The 15,436-nt window shown below is 38.5% G+C and overlaps 1 protein-coding gene across 1 annotated transcript in view; it reads left to right on the plus strand.

Annotated features, from left to right (window-relative positions):
- The window catches only part of RNF151 (ring finger protein 151), a 34,328-nt gene extending 19,562 nt beyond the window's left edge, over positions 1 to 14,766 (plus strand). Inside the window, exons 3-5 of the mRNA XM_053694943.1 lie at positions 2,108 to 2,253; positions 11,787 to 11,883; positions 14,286 to 14,766. Of these exons, the coding sequence (XP_053550918.1) occupies positions 2,183 to 2,253; positions 11,787 to 11,883; positions 14,286 to 14,678 (561 nt within the window). The 5' untranslated portion in view covers positions 2,108 to 2,182 and the 3' untranslated portion in view covers positions 14,679 to 14,766. The remainder of the gene's footprint in view (positions 1 to 2,107; positions 2,254 to 11,786; positions 11,884 to 14,285) is intronic.
- The last annotated feature ends 670 nt before the right edge of the window (positions 14,767 to 15,436 follow it).

Consider the following 15,436-nt stretch of genomic DNA (forward strand, 5'->3'; position numbering starts at 1 on the left):
TTTTAGTTTTGATGGCTATAGAAGAGTTTCAATCACAGTTTTCATTTTCTGTATTTCTGAATTCTTTATTAAAGGAGCAGCAATGCACTACTGGGAGCTAGCTAAACACACAGAGCCAATACTAATAGCCACCAATCAGCCGCTAGCCCCATTACTGCATTGGTACTCCAAAGCCTACCTACGTATGCTTTTCGATTAAGGATACTAAGAGAACAAAGCAATTTAGATTAAAGGGACATAAAACACAAATATTTCCTTTCCTTATTCAGATAGAGAATACCATTTGTAAGTTTCCAATTTACTTCTATTATCAGATTTGCTTAATTCTCTTGTTATTCTTTATTGAAGAGATATCTAGATAGATAGCATGCACATGTCTGGAGAACTACATGACAGGAAATAGAACTGCAAACAGGTGCACACTCCTGAACTTACCTTCTTGCTTTTTAACAAAGGATAGACAAGAAAATAAAGAAAATTTGATAAAAGAAGTAAATTGAATGAGCTTTTTAAAATTGTATGCTCTATCTGAATCATGAAATAAACATTGTGTGTTTTGTGTCCCTTTAAGATCTATAATGTCAGAAATTTAATTAAATAGAATTATTAAAATAAAAAGACTGATTCCTCAATGTATCTATTTCAAGGAGCAACAGACCATATAACTTATTGGCTCCACGGGAGCTAGCACAATGTTATCTATATGGCAGACTGCCCCTTATCTCAGTGCTATGTAAAAACTTGCATTTTAGCCAATCAGTGTTAACTCCTGCTTAACTCCACGGGAGAGAGCACAATGTTATCTATATGGCACACATGAACTAGCACTGTCTAGCAGCGGAAAACTGTCAAAATGCACTAAGATAAGAGGCAGCTATCAATATCTTAGAAATTAGCATATGAGTCTACCTAGGATTAACTTTAAAAAAAGACCAAAAGAAGAAAGCAAATTTGATAATAAAAGTAAATTGAAAAGTTGTTTAAAAACTGCATGCCCTATCTGAATCATGCAAGTTTAATTTTGACTTTAATATCCCTTTAAATAAGATGGTAGTTTTTCCAAAAATGTTAAACCCCATTCGAATGTTACCTTAATTAAAGAAAAGATTCAAAGAGAAGAAATAAAGCATTTAGATTATATGGGAAAGGAAAAACATTATTGTGCGCTGGTATTACAAAGTGAAGCACTAAGCGATATTTAGAGCTCCACTTGTAATCTAGCCCTTAGTGTTTAATGCCCCTTTAATAGGAAACAAATATTCTACAGCTGGAGATATGTATAGTATATTCAGCAGATGGATAGAACTGGAGATAGTTAATATTGAAAGGTTCTTGTATTATACAAACAGAAAAAATGTGTTATTTAAATATTTTTAAATCCCCAAATAAATCCAAGGGTAATAAGAAGCTCAAGTGTGTCATTACACCAAAGCGCTAAGCATACGTCATTACACCAAAGCGCTAAGCATATGTCATCCTCACATATGGGGAAAATCCTCACTTTATTATGTACAAAAAGGAATTTAACATAAAAAAAATCAACATTATCCCAATATACAAAATAATCTAGCAGAAAAAAATATGAATTTTTGCATGAAATTATGGGATAAGGATATAAATGAGTTATTTATAGACATTTGAGTGAGTTTAAAAAGATCACCTTATCATACAATAATGGCAATGCAAAAACAAATAATTAATAAAATAAGAATTCCAAGTTTATTTTAAATTCAAAATGTCTCTATTATCTGATTATCTGAACACTTTCATTCACAATTTGAAGAGGAACACGCTGCCTATTTGTCACTAATTTAATTTTTATAATATATATATATATACTCACACTTAAAAGAGGAGAATACACTTTTTTTCTCTCTATTAACTAAACCTTTATTTGTCATAAATAAATACATTTTAAATAAACCAAAATAAATCATGATAAATAAATAATAATAAAATAAATAAATAATATAGTATAACCCACTGCTTAGTGATATTTTTTTTTATCATAACAATGAAACATACTGTTTTATATCCATTGAAATAAAAGACACTAATTTTCTCATTCATGTTTATTAGTACTGATTGCGTTGCTTCTTTTTTTCAGGGTGGTGGATATGACCTTGAAATTTTTACTGAGAGCCCAGACCCTGATTTACTCTGCTCTATCTGCCATGGGGTCATGAGGTGCCCTGTGACGATTCCCTGTGGCCATATTTTCTGCCGAAAATGTATATTGCAATGGTTAAAGAGGTTAGTGATTTGGCCAGCACTTAGTAGCTATATGATATCACAAATTGGTATAAAATACAAAGGTTAATGTACTAAGCAGCGTATGCTACTTTTAAACCCTTGCAGCGCAAGCTTGCACATGCGAGGCTGCTTCCCGCAATGTAAGAAGAAGCCATCACCAGACCGCTGCTTACATTCTACACCGCCTCTCAGTTGGTGGATAGAAACCACCACAAACACTTTTATTCTGGTTGATTAACAGGCCCTTCTCTAACAAGGTTGGTCATGTTGTTTGAGAAGGGGGTGGTTTCACCGGGACTGTCCCGGTCGGGCGCTCTGTGTCCCGGAACTACTCTTAAATGCCCCGGGCTAAGAGCTCCCCTGGTGCAGTAAGCAGGAGTAAGCACAGATTAAAAAAAATTAGGTGCTAAGGGGGGAGCTCTTAGCCCAGGAGGAGATACGGAGCCTGGAGGGGGGAAGAGGGTCGAGACTCGGTATTGGTGGGCTAATGCTAAACAGGCTTGTGGAAGGGATTTGTCAAGTCCTGCAGCTGTGATGCGCATAACCGTGTGCGCAAATTTATTAGCGCGGTCAGCCAAGCACAGCAGAGATGCAGGCGCAGCCGATGCCGGTCCCGTTAGGTAACAGCACAGAGGTACGTACAAAGTTCTTATGTACCACAGGGTCACATTGTGCTCTAAGTCAGGGTGTTCTTATGTAATGGACTGTATATATATATATATATATATATATATATATATATATATATATATGATTTATTATTGAGTTTGATGCTGTGAGAAGCCACGCCCTGAGACACACCCTCTCCACCCCCATTTAAAAAGTGTCCAGGAATCTTCTGGACATAATGTGGCAACCCTAGTGGTATTACACACATATGTAATGATACATATGGGCAGTGGATGTACAGTGTTTTCTGCCTATTGGCCGTGAAGCCAGGCGGACGTGTTCTCAAATCGTGAACATTATCCGCACCATCTTCGTACATGGGGCCCTCTGTGTTGATATGTTGGGGGTTGTCACATCCATTCACTTATTATTTCAGATTTAACTGGAAAATATTTCAAAATTACACAGAAGAATGTTATATTTTATCTTACCGTATCAAACTTAGTCATGGTATTTTACTGATAACTAAACTAGGTAACAGTAGTTAAAAGGGACTAACATCCCAGTCTAACCAGTTCCTATGTTATTCTATTTAAAGGGACATGAAACCCTAGTTTTTTTCTTTTGTGATTCAGATAGAGCATGCAATTTTAAACAACTTTCTAATTAACTTCTATTATCAAATTTGCTTGGTATCCTTTGTTGAAAATCATACTAAGGAGACTCAGAAGCAACAATGCACTACAGGGAACAAGCTGATAATTGGTTGGTGCACCTGTACGCTTATTGTCATTGGCTCATGCAATGTGTTCAGCGAACCTCCTGTTGTTCGTTGCTGTTCCTTCAAAGATACCAAGAGAATTAAGCAAATTTGGTAATAGAAGTAAATTGGTAAGTTGTTTAAAATTGTATGTTCTATCAGAATTATGAAATAAATGTTTTGGGTTTCATATACCTTTTTAACTTATTCCAGAATGCACAAGAATTACACATTTTGAAGGATTGTCACAGTTTAGAAGCCCTGTCCTGCTGTCACTTCTGCTGAATTCCCAAACCTGTTTATATGTCCTGGATTCATCAAGTTAAATTCTAAAACTCCTAAACCATATCTAGACACACTGGATGTTTAGTAGGTGATAGGAGGAATGGAGTCAGTGGTGTCCTGATCAGACCTTAGAACTTACTCCATGGAAAGTAATGTATATGCCCACTTGCCATTACATTCATGTAACTCTGCCAGTTATATGCCCACATCAGATTTCAGATTAGAACCTTTGATTTTTGAAACCTTGGACTACTATGAGCCCACACCAGATCTCCGATTAGTCCTGCAATGCTCTAGCCTCTGTCAATTATATGCCCACATAAAACCCCAGAATAGACCCATTGTTCTAGGATGCAGCTTAAAAATGTTGATCAAATGTCCCACTTTAAACCAGGTAATATCTTGTGGTGGGTAATGGGGGATATAACTGAGCCGCTCTCTCTTTTATTTAATTATAGTTAAGATTAGTGTAACTAAACCAGTTCTAGCATAGGATTAGGAGTGTGAACATGCTCAGCTCTCAAAGGGTTAAAAGCATTAAAAACTTATTTTTCTTAGCAAAAACATAATTTATGCTTACCTGATAAATTCCTTTCTTCTGTTGTGTGATCAGTCCACGGGTCATCATTACTTCTGGGATATAACTCCTCCCCAACAGGAAATGCAAGAGGATTCACCCAGCAGAGCTGCATATAGCTCCTCCCCTCTACGTCACTCCCAGTCATTCGACCAAGAATCAACGAGAAAGGAGAACCAAGGGTGAAGTGGTGACTGGAGTATAATTTAAAAGATATTTACCTGCCTTAAAACAGGGCGGGCCGTGGACTGATCACACAACAGAAGAAAGGAATTTATCAGGTAAGCATAAATTATGTTTTCTTCTGTTATGTGTGATCAGTCCACGGGTCATCATTACTTCTGGGATACCAATACCAAAGCAAAAGTACACGGATGACGGGAGGGATAGGCAGGCTCATTATACAGAAGGAACCACTGCCTGAAGAACCTTTCTCCCAAAAATAGCCTCCGAAGAAGCAAAAGTGTCAAATTTGTAAAATTTGGAAAAAGTATGAAGCGAAGACCAAGTTGCAGCCTTGCAAATCTGTTCAACAGAGGCCTCATTCTTAAAGGCCCAAGTGGAAGCCACAGCTCTAGTAGAATGAGCTGTAATTCTTTCAGGAGGCTGCTGTCCAGCAGTCTCATAGGCTAAACGAATTATGCTACGAAGCCAGAAGGAGAGAGAGGTAGCCGAAGCCTTATGACCTCTCCTCTGACCAGAATACACGACAAACAGGGAAGACGTTTGTCGAAAATCCTTAGTTGCCTGCAAGTAGAACTTGAGGGCACGAACTACATCCAGATTGTGTAGAAGACGTTCCTTCTTTGAAGAAGGATTTGGACACAAGGATGGAACAACAATCTCTTGATTGATATTCCTGTTAGTGACTACCTTAGGTAAGAACCCAGGTTTAGTACGCAGAACTACCTTGTCTGAGTGAAAAATCAGATAAGGAGAATCACAATGTAAGGCTGATAACTCAGAGACTCTTCGAGCCGAGGAAATAGCCATTAAAAACAGAACTTTCCAAGATAACAATTTTATATCAATGGAATGAAGGGGTTCAAACGGAACACCCTGTAAAACGTTAAGAACTAAGTTTAAACTCCATGGCGGAGCAACAGTTTTAAACACAGGCTTGATCCTAGCTAAAGCCTAACAAAAGGCCTGGACGTCTGGATTTTCTGACAGACGCCTGTGTAACAAGATGGACAGAGCTGAGATCTGTCCCTTTAATGAGCTAGCCGATAAACCCTTTTCTAAACCTTCTTGTAGAAAGGACAATATCCTAGGAATCCTAACCTTACTCCAGGAGTAACCTTTGGATTCGCACCAGTATAGGTATTTACGCCATATCTTATGGTAAATCCTTCTGGTAACAGGCTTCCTAGCCTGTATCAGGGTATCAATAACCGACTCAGAAAAACCACGTTTTGATAAAATCAAGCGTTCAATTTCCAAGCAGTCAGCTTCAGAGAAGTTAGATTTTGATGTTTGAATGGACCCTGTATCAGAAGGTCCTGTCTTAGAGGTAGAGACCAAGGCGGACAGGATGACATGTCCACTAGATCTGCATACCAAGTCCTGCGTGGCCATGCAGGCGCTATTAGAATCACTGATGCTCTCTCCTGTTTGATTTTGGCAATCAATCGAGGAAGCAGCGGGAAGGGTGGAAACACATAAGCCATCCCGAAGTTCCAAGGTGCTGTCAAGGCATCTATCAGAACCGCTCCCGGATCCCTGGATCTGGACCCGTAGCGAGGAAGTTTGGCGTTCTGGCGAGACGCCATGAGATCTATCTCTGGTTTGCCCCAACGTCGAAGTATTTGGGCAAAGACCTCCGGATGAAGTTCCCACTCCCCCGGATGAAAAGTCTGGCGACTCAAGAAATCCGCCTCCCAGTTCTCCACTCCCGGGATGTGGATTGCTGACAGGTGGCAAGAGTGAGACTCTGCCCAGCGAATTATCTTTGATACTTCCATCATTGCTAGGGAGCTTCTTGTCCCTCCTTGATGGTTGATGTAAGCTACAGTCGTGATGTTGTCCGACTGAAACCTGATGAACCCCCGAGTTTTTAACTGGGGCCAAGCCAGAAGGGCATGGAGAACTGCTCTTAATTCCAGAATGTTTATTGGCAGGAGACTTTCCTCCTGATTCCATTGTCCCTGAGCCTTCAGAGAATTCCAGACAGCGCCCCAACCTAGTAGGCTGGCGTCTGTTGTTACAATTGTCCAGTCCGGCCTGCTGAATGGCATCCCCCTGGACAGATGTGGCCGAGAAAGCCACCATAGAAGAGAGTTTCTGGTCTCTTGATCCAGATTCAGAGTAGGGGACAAGTCTGAGTAATCCCCATTCCACTGACTCAGCATGCACAATTGCAGCGGTCTGAGATGTAGACGTGCAAAGGGTACTATGTCCATTGCTGCTACCATTAAGCCGATCACCTCCATGCATTGAGCTACTGACGGGAGTTGAATGGAATGAAGGACACGGCATGCATTTAGAAGCTTTGTTAATCTGTCTTCTGTCAGATAAATCTTCATTTCTACAGAATCTATAAGAGTCCCCAAGAATGGAACTCTTGTGAGAGGAAAAAGAGAACTCTTCTTTTCGTTCACTTTCCATCCATGCGACCTTAGAAATGCCAGAACTAACTCTGTATGAGACTTGGCAGTTTGAAAGCTTGAAGCTTGTATCAGAATGTCGTCTAGGTACGGAGCTACCGAAATTCCTCGCGGTCTTAGTACCGCCAGAAGGGCACCCAGAACCTTTGTGAAGATTCTTGGAGCCGTAGCCAATCCGAATGGAAGAGCTACAAACTGGTAATGCCTGTCTAAGAAGGCAAACCTTAGATACCGGTAATGATCTTTGTGAATCGGTATGTGAAGGTAAGCATCCTTTAAATCCACTGTGGTCATGTACTGACCCTTTTGGATCATGGGTAAGATTGTCCGAATAGTTTCCATTTTGAACGATGGAACTCTTAGGAATTTGTTTAGGATCTTTAAATCCAAGATTGGCCTGAGAGTTCCCTCTTTTTTGGGAACCACAAACAGGTTTGAGTAAAACCCTTGTCCTTGTTCCGACCGCGGAACCGGATGGATCACTCCCATTAATAACAGATCTTGTACACAGCGTAGAAACGCTTCTTTCTTTATCTGGTTTGTTGACAACCTTGACAGATGAAATCTCCCTCTTGGGGGAGAGAATTTGAAGTCTAGAAGGTATCCCTGAGATATGATCTCTAGCGCCCAGGGATCCTGAACATCTCTTGCCCAGGCCTGGGCGAAGAGAGAGAGTCTGCCCCCCACTAGATCCGGTCCCGGATCGGGGGCCCTCGGTTCATGCTGTCTTTGGGGCAGCAGCAGGTTTCCTGGCCTGCTTGCCCTTGTTCCAGGACTGGTTAGGTTTCCAGCCTTGTCTGTAACGAGCAACAGCTCCTTCCTGTTTTGGTGCAGTGGAAGTTGATGCTGCTCCTGCTTTGAAATTCCGAAAGGGACGAAAATTAGACTGTCTAGCCTTAGCTTTGGCTTTGTCTTGAGGCAGAGCGTGGCCCTTACCTCCTGTAATGTCAGCGATAATTTCTTTCAAACCGGGCCCAAATAAAGTTTGCCCCTTGAAAGGTATATTAAGTAATTTGGACTTAGAAGTTACATCAGCTGACCAGGATTTTAGCCACAGCGCCCTACGTGCCTGAATGGCGAATCCTGAGTTCTTAGCCGTAAGTTTGGTTAAATGTACTACGGCCTCCGAAATGAATGAATTAGCTAGTTTAAGGACTCTAAGCCTGTCCGTAATGTCGTCCAGCGTAGCTGAACTAAGGTTCTCTTCCAGAGACTCAATCCAAAATGCTGCCGCAGCCGTAATCGGCGCGATGCATGCAAGGGGTTGCAATATAAAACCTTGTTGAACAAACATTTTCTTAAGGTAACCCTCTAATTTTTTATCCATTGGATCTGAAAAAGCACAGCTATCCTCCACCGGGATAGTGGTACGCTTAGCTAAAGTAGAAACTGCTCCCTCCACCTTAGGGACCGTTTGCCATAAGTCCCGTGTGGTGGCGTCTATTGGAAACATCTTTCTAAATATTGGAGGGGGTGAGAACGGCACACCGGGTCTATCCCACTCCTTAGTAACAATTTCAGTTAGTCTCTTAGGTATAGGAAAAACGTCAGTACTCGCCGGTACCGCAAAGTATTTATCCAACCTACACAATTTTTCTGGTATTGCAACAGTGTTACAATCATTAAGAGCCGCTAAAACCTCCCCTAGTAATACACGGAGGTTCTCCAATTTAAATTTAAAATTTGAAATATCTGAATCCAATCTGTTTGGATCAGAACCATCACCCACAGAATGAAGCTCTCCGTCCTCATGTTCTGCAAGCTGTGACGCAGTATCAGACATGGCCCTAGTATTATCAGCGCACTCTGTTCTCACCCCAGAGTGATCACGCTTGCCTCTTAGTTCTGGTAATTTAGCCAAAACTTCAGTCATAACAGTAGCCATATCTTGTAATGTTATCTGTAATGGCCGCCCAGATGTACTAGGCGCCGTAATATCACGCACCTCCTGGGCGGGAGATGCAGGTACTGACACGTGAGGCGAGTTAGTCGGCATAACTCTCCCCTCGCTGTTTGGTGAAATTTGTTCAATTTGTACAGATTGGCTTTTATTTAAAGTAGCATCAATACAGTTAGTACATAAATTTCTATTGGGCTCCACCTTGGCATTGGAACAAATGACACAGATATCTTCCTCTGAATCAGACATGTTTAACACACTAGCAATAAACTTGCAACTTGGTTACAATCTTATTTAACAAAAACGTACTGTGCCTCAAAGAGCACTAAACGATTAAATGACAGTTGAAATAATGAACTGAAAGACAGTTATAGCATCAATCCTTAAAAACAACACAACTTTTAGCAAAGGTTTGTTCCCATTAGTAAAGTAACAATAATTAAATTTGAAACATAAAAATTACAGAGCAACGTTTTTAATCACAGTCAATATATAAGTCTCACAGCTCTGCTGAGAGAATCTACCTCCCTCCAAAGAAGTTTGAAGACCCCTGAGATCTGTTAGAGATGAACCGGATCATGCAGGAAATACAAGAGTAACTGACTGGAATTTTTTGATGCGTAGCAAAGAGCGCCAAAAACGGCCCCTCCCCCTCACACACAGCAGTGAGAGAGAAACGAAACTGTCACAATTAAAACAAGCAACTGCCAAGTGGAAAAATAATGCCCAAATATTTATTCACTCAGTACCTCAGAAAATGCAAACGATTCTACATTCCAGCAAAAACGTTTAACATAATAAATACCTATTAAAAGGTTTAATGTACTTTTAACAGAGTAATTCCGGTGAAATACCATCCCCAGAATACTGAAGTGTAGAGTATACATACATGTCATTATAACGGTATGGCAGGATTTTCTCATCAATTCCATTCAGAAAATAAAAACTGCTACATACCTCAATGCAGATTCATCTGCCCGCTGTCCCCTGATCTGAAGCTTTTACCTCCCTCAGATGGCCGAGAAACAGCAATATGATCTTAACTACTCCGGTTAAAATCATAGTAAAAACTCTGGTAGATTCTTCTTCAAACTCTGTCAGAGAGGCAATAACACGCTCCGGTGCTATTGTAAAATAACAAACTTTTGATTGAAGTTATAAAAACTAAGTATAATCACCATAGTCCTCTCACACATCCTATCTAGTTGCTGGGTGCAAGAGAATGACTGGGAGTGACGTAGAGGGGAGGAGCTATATGCAGCTCTGCTGGGTGAATCCTCTTGCATTTCCTGTTGGGGAGGAGTTATATCCCAGAAGTAATGATGACCCGTGGACTGATCACACATAACAGAAGAAATATGCATTGTTTTGCAGTTCAGGGGACAAATGGGGACAGGTATACCGGAGCATCTGCATTTATTACCCAATCAATGGGGAGCATCAGGGTTCTGAATTCTATACAATGCACTCCGGCATCTCTGACAGGAGTGGAAAAAAAACAGAATGGTCACAACATAAATAGCAGGAAAAATAAATACTTTTTAAATTTTTCCCTACATATAATTAACTATTTTAGGGTGTATTCATTTAATATAACTTTAACCCCTTAACGACAAAGTGTACCCTGTATATTGCATGTCTTTAAAGGGCCACTAAACCCAAAATCTTTCTTTCATGATTCAGATAGAGAATAGAAATTTAAACAACGTTACAATTTACTTCCATAATTTATTTTGCTTAATTTTTTAAATATCCTTATTTGAAGAAACAGCAATGCATATGGTGAGCCAATCACATGATGCCTCTATGTGCAGCAACCAATCAGCAGCTAGTGAGCATATCTAGATATGCTTTTCATCAAGGAATATCAAGAGAATAAAACAAATTAGATAATATAAGTAAATTAGAAAGATGTTTAACATTGCATTCTCTTTCTAAATCATAAAAGAAAAAATGTGGCTGGCATGTCCCTTTAAGAGTCATTCAGAAAGTGGTGTGATGCACTATTACTACATGCGTTCCTAAAAGAGGCATTTTGGAATAGTGCGTTCTTGTCGCTATTTAAGGCCTTAATGTGAAAATGACAGTAAATGTACCCTATACATTGGCTGTCATTAAGGGGTTAAATAATTTCTCTACCTGAGCTTAGGTCAGACAGTCACAATAATTTGACTCACTGATCTGCCCAACACTGGGCAAAATAGCCTGTTACTGGTCCTTAAAGGGACATAAAACCCCGAAAATGTATTTCATTATTCAGATAGAGTATACAATTATAAACAACTTTCCAATTTACTTGCATTATCTGTATTGATTCATTCTCTTTGTATCTTTTGTTAAAAAGCATATTTTAAAAGGCTCAGGAGCTTGGAGCTAGCTGCTTATTGGTGGCTGAACTTGTATGCTCATTTTCATTGGTTTACAACTGTGTTCAGCTAGCTTCTAGGAGGGCATTGCTGCTTCTTCAATAAAAGATACAGAGAGAGTGAAGCAAAATTATTAACAGAAGGAAATTGGAACATTGTTTAAAAATGTATATTCTATCTGAATCATGAAAAAAAAAAAAATATTGGGTTTCATGTCCCTTAAAGGATGAACAGATAAATCATGAGCTAGACCAACATGGCGGCCAAACGGGCTGAGAATGGAAAGCACCACAAATGCACACAGTATATTTGTTTTAGCATAAACCCTAATATGTGTAGTTCAATGAAAGAATTAAAGTAGCAGCAACATGATATTGATTTTTACACCAATCAGTATTACTCTTAACTCAACAATATTTTATCTCCACAGACAACAAACATGTCCCTGTTGCAGAACAGAGGTTAGGGGTAAAATGCTGGTCCTGATGCACAAAGTAAAGAGGAAAATTAACCACCTGCAAGTCAAGGTACTGTAAATGTAATATCATATAGAGGGCTGAAGCGAATATATGATTTACTTAGGTAATAGATATGACAAAATACCTATCCAAAAACAGCTTCAAAGAACTATGATCACCCTTTCTGAATGTTTTAAAGGGACAGTCTACACCAGAATTTTTATTGTTTTAAAAGATAGATAATCCCTTTATTACCCATTCCCCAGTTTTGCATAACCAACACAGTTATATTAATATACTTTTAACCTCTGTGATTATCTTGTATCTAAGCCTCTGCAAACTGCCCCTTTAGTTCAGTTCTTTTGACAGACTTGCAGTTTAGCCAATCAGTGCCTGCTCCCAGATAACGTCACGTGCACAAGCACAGTGTTATCTATATGAAATACATGAACTAACACCCTCTAGTGGTGAAAAACTGTTAAAATGCATTCTGAAAAGAGGTGGCCTTCAAGGTCTAAGAAATTAGCATATGAACCTCCTAGGTTAAGCTTTCAACTAAGAATACTAAGAGAACAAAGCAAAATTGGTGATAAAAGTAAATTGGAAAATTGTTTAAAATTACATGCTCTATCTGAATCATGAAAGTTTATTTTGGCCTAGACTGTCCCTTTAATAGTTAGTGATCACTGGGGTAATAGGGATCACCTTTAATGAATAAATATGCATTTTTTTTAATATAATCTCATGGGAGCCAGTATGTGCACATTAAGGCATACGCAAAGCCCCTTATTTATATAAAGATAACCACTTCTTCTTTTAAATATAGTTTAGGGGGGGGGGGGGGGACTCATGAAAACTCCTATATGTGCGCATAAAAGTTATATAACTATACCCAAAGTCCCTGATTTATATAAGGATAATCCCTTCTTCTTTTGACTATAGTGTTTAGAAAACAAAATATAAAATCATACAATTGTTTACAACTTTCTGTATTAAAATTTTAATAAACATCTAAATTTTGTACAAAAAATAATGGTATAATTCAAATCTGCTAGGTTGGCTGAAAAAAATAAATAAATATATATGTGCGGGTTTCTCACTAGAAAACATTGCCTTCAGTGGGGCTTAAATGTGAACAGCAGATAAAACAGCTCAGCACACGGGTGGGAAATGGCTTGGAACGTAAGGGGTTAAAATACAGGAAAAGAAAAAAATAGATTGCAAATTTCTTTTACTATGTATAATTAAAACATTTTATTTACTATATTTATTTTATCACTGCAAAGACAACAAATGCATAATAACAAGACAATGCATAAATAATTTTTCTGAGAAATTTCAAAGTTAGTTAAATTTTCCTTCCCCCTGCATCATGTGACAGCCATCAGCCAATTACAAAATGCATATACCGATATACAGTAACACCGCCAGAAGTAATATTTTTGTGTGCGTGGGTTAACACGCGTATTACAAGTTGAAAGCAAAAGTTTTGCATGTGAGCAAAACCTGACGCACACTAAAGGACTTTGGATATCGCGACCGCAGTAACTTATTCTCCAATCTCCCCATAGACTTCAATGGAGAGCACAGAAGAAAAACCCTATAATTTATCGCTCGCGTGCTAACCTGACAGGAGTTATTAATAGTTCACATTTTAATGTTCTTCACATACAGAATTTTTTTTATTTTTATTACTGAATATATATATATATATATATATATATATATAAAACTTTTCCTATAGATATATAGGTATAGACATTTATTTTACATTCAAATTTTAACATATATATTTAATAATGCAAATTTAAAAAAATTCTATGTGAAGAATATATATATATATTACAGACCTAAAGCACACAGTAAAATACATTCTTGAATATTATTGAATTATTAAAACACACACACATATGTATATATATATATATATATATAATATAGTAATTTTCAGTCAAATACATGGCCTTATACCACTGAACCCTTATAACAATTTTTTATTAATATTTATGTTTATTTTATATCAGATAGTGTTTATATGAGTGTAACAGAATATGTTGATGTATTTGTGGTGTTTAGGGCAACTTAAGTCGCTCTAACCTGACGTATGTTAAATTTTATTGAGCTTGTGTGGTCGCATTTACTTTCAACTTGTAATATGAGCACAAGTTAGCGCAGGTGCGATATTTCTGTATCGTATGTGCGCTAACATTAGTACGTCACTTGTAAACTAGCTTATACCTTTAATTCTTCCACATGCTCAGTAGGAGCTGTTGTCTCAAAAAGTGTGCATATAAATAGACATTGTAGACAATATTCCATTTTACTTCCATTATCAAAATGTGCACAGTCTATTTATATGCACACTTTTTGAGAATCATGTAAAGTGAAAATCATGAAAGTTTAATTTTGACTTTAGCGTCCCTTTAATGGCTGGAGAAAATAATATGAAGCTGTATGTTTTGTCCTAGCAGTGTCCTTATGAGTATAATGGATGCCCAGCACAGTTTCCTCTGTTCAGATTGGAGGAGCATGCAGAATCCTGCGCTTTTGAACTACTGAGTTGTTCCAATGAAGACTGTCAAGCACTGATATTAAGAAAGGATATGTATAATCACAGTCAGAGTTGCGAGCATTGGAAAGAACTCTGTTCCATGGGCTGTGGGACGTTGTTAGTACCCGCAAATCGAGATGACCACAACTGCTACATGGTATTGAAAGAGGATTACACTAGACAGGTTCAAAAACTGAGGCAGAAAGCCAGACGAATGGAGCACATCTCATCGCAGATTAGGAGACAGATACAACTAATTACTGACACTCTGCAGAGTGCTGAACCTGCTATAAGCACATCAGAGATGGAATAAAAATGCATGAACATCATACAGTTACATTTAAAGAATCACATTGATAAATTCCATGTTTTAATAAAAGAAATGTTTTAATATGAGCTAATCCATGTGTTTATCATAGTTCTTGACCTCCTGATATACATTTTAAGTGGTCTTATATGGCTGGTGCAACTTATCAAACCCGGACTTTATGGCTTCATGATACATTCAAACACATACTTCATGTACAGGTTAAAGATATGGGTTTAACTTCTATGGGTGCAGTTTCAGGAGGTTAATGTATATATCTGGAAGTGCATAAACACATATACTAAGTTTGTGAATACATGTGTATGTATGCATATAGCTTTGGGAGACCAGAAGAATGGGAGGGTGCCTCAATACAATGGAAAACAGCACACTTGCAGTTATGGGCACGGAATCAGACTGCCAGTCTCAACCGCAAAATAAATGAGTGGATTACAGCCTCAATTAAAAAAAGACCATTATTTCTTCTTTGCAGGGTCCAAAGGAACCAACTAGAACATTTGGGCCTACTATAGTCATGCATGACTAAGGGCGTATAGTAGGCCTGAAATGTTGTTGTAGTTTTTCCTATGGACCCTACAAAGAAGAAATAAAGGTCTTTTTTAATTGAGGCTGGAATCCAGTTGTCTATTTTGCCTCAAACTTTGCCCCAGTGCTCAGAAGTTTCTAGTTGACTAGTGCATACACACAGTTAATTGACAGTCAAGTGTATGCACAGTGATTATGCACCATTCAATTTCTCTGTA

This window comes from Bombina bombina, chromosome 11 (assembly GCF_027579735.1).
Source record: "Bombina bombina isolate aBomBom1 chromosome 11, aBomBom1.pri, whole genome shotgun sequence".
NCBI lineage: Eukaryota > Metazoa > Chordata > Amphibia > Anura > Bombinatoridae > Bombina > Bombina bombina.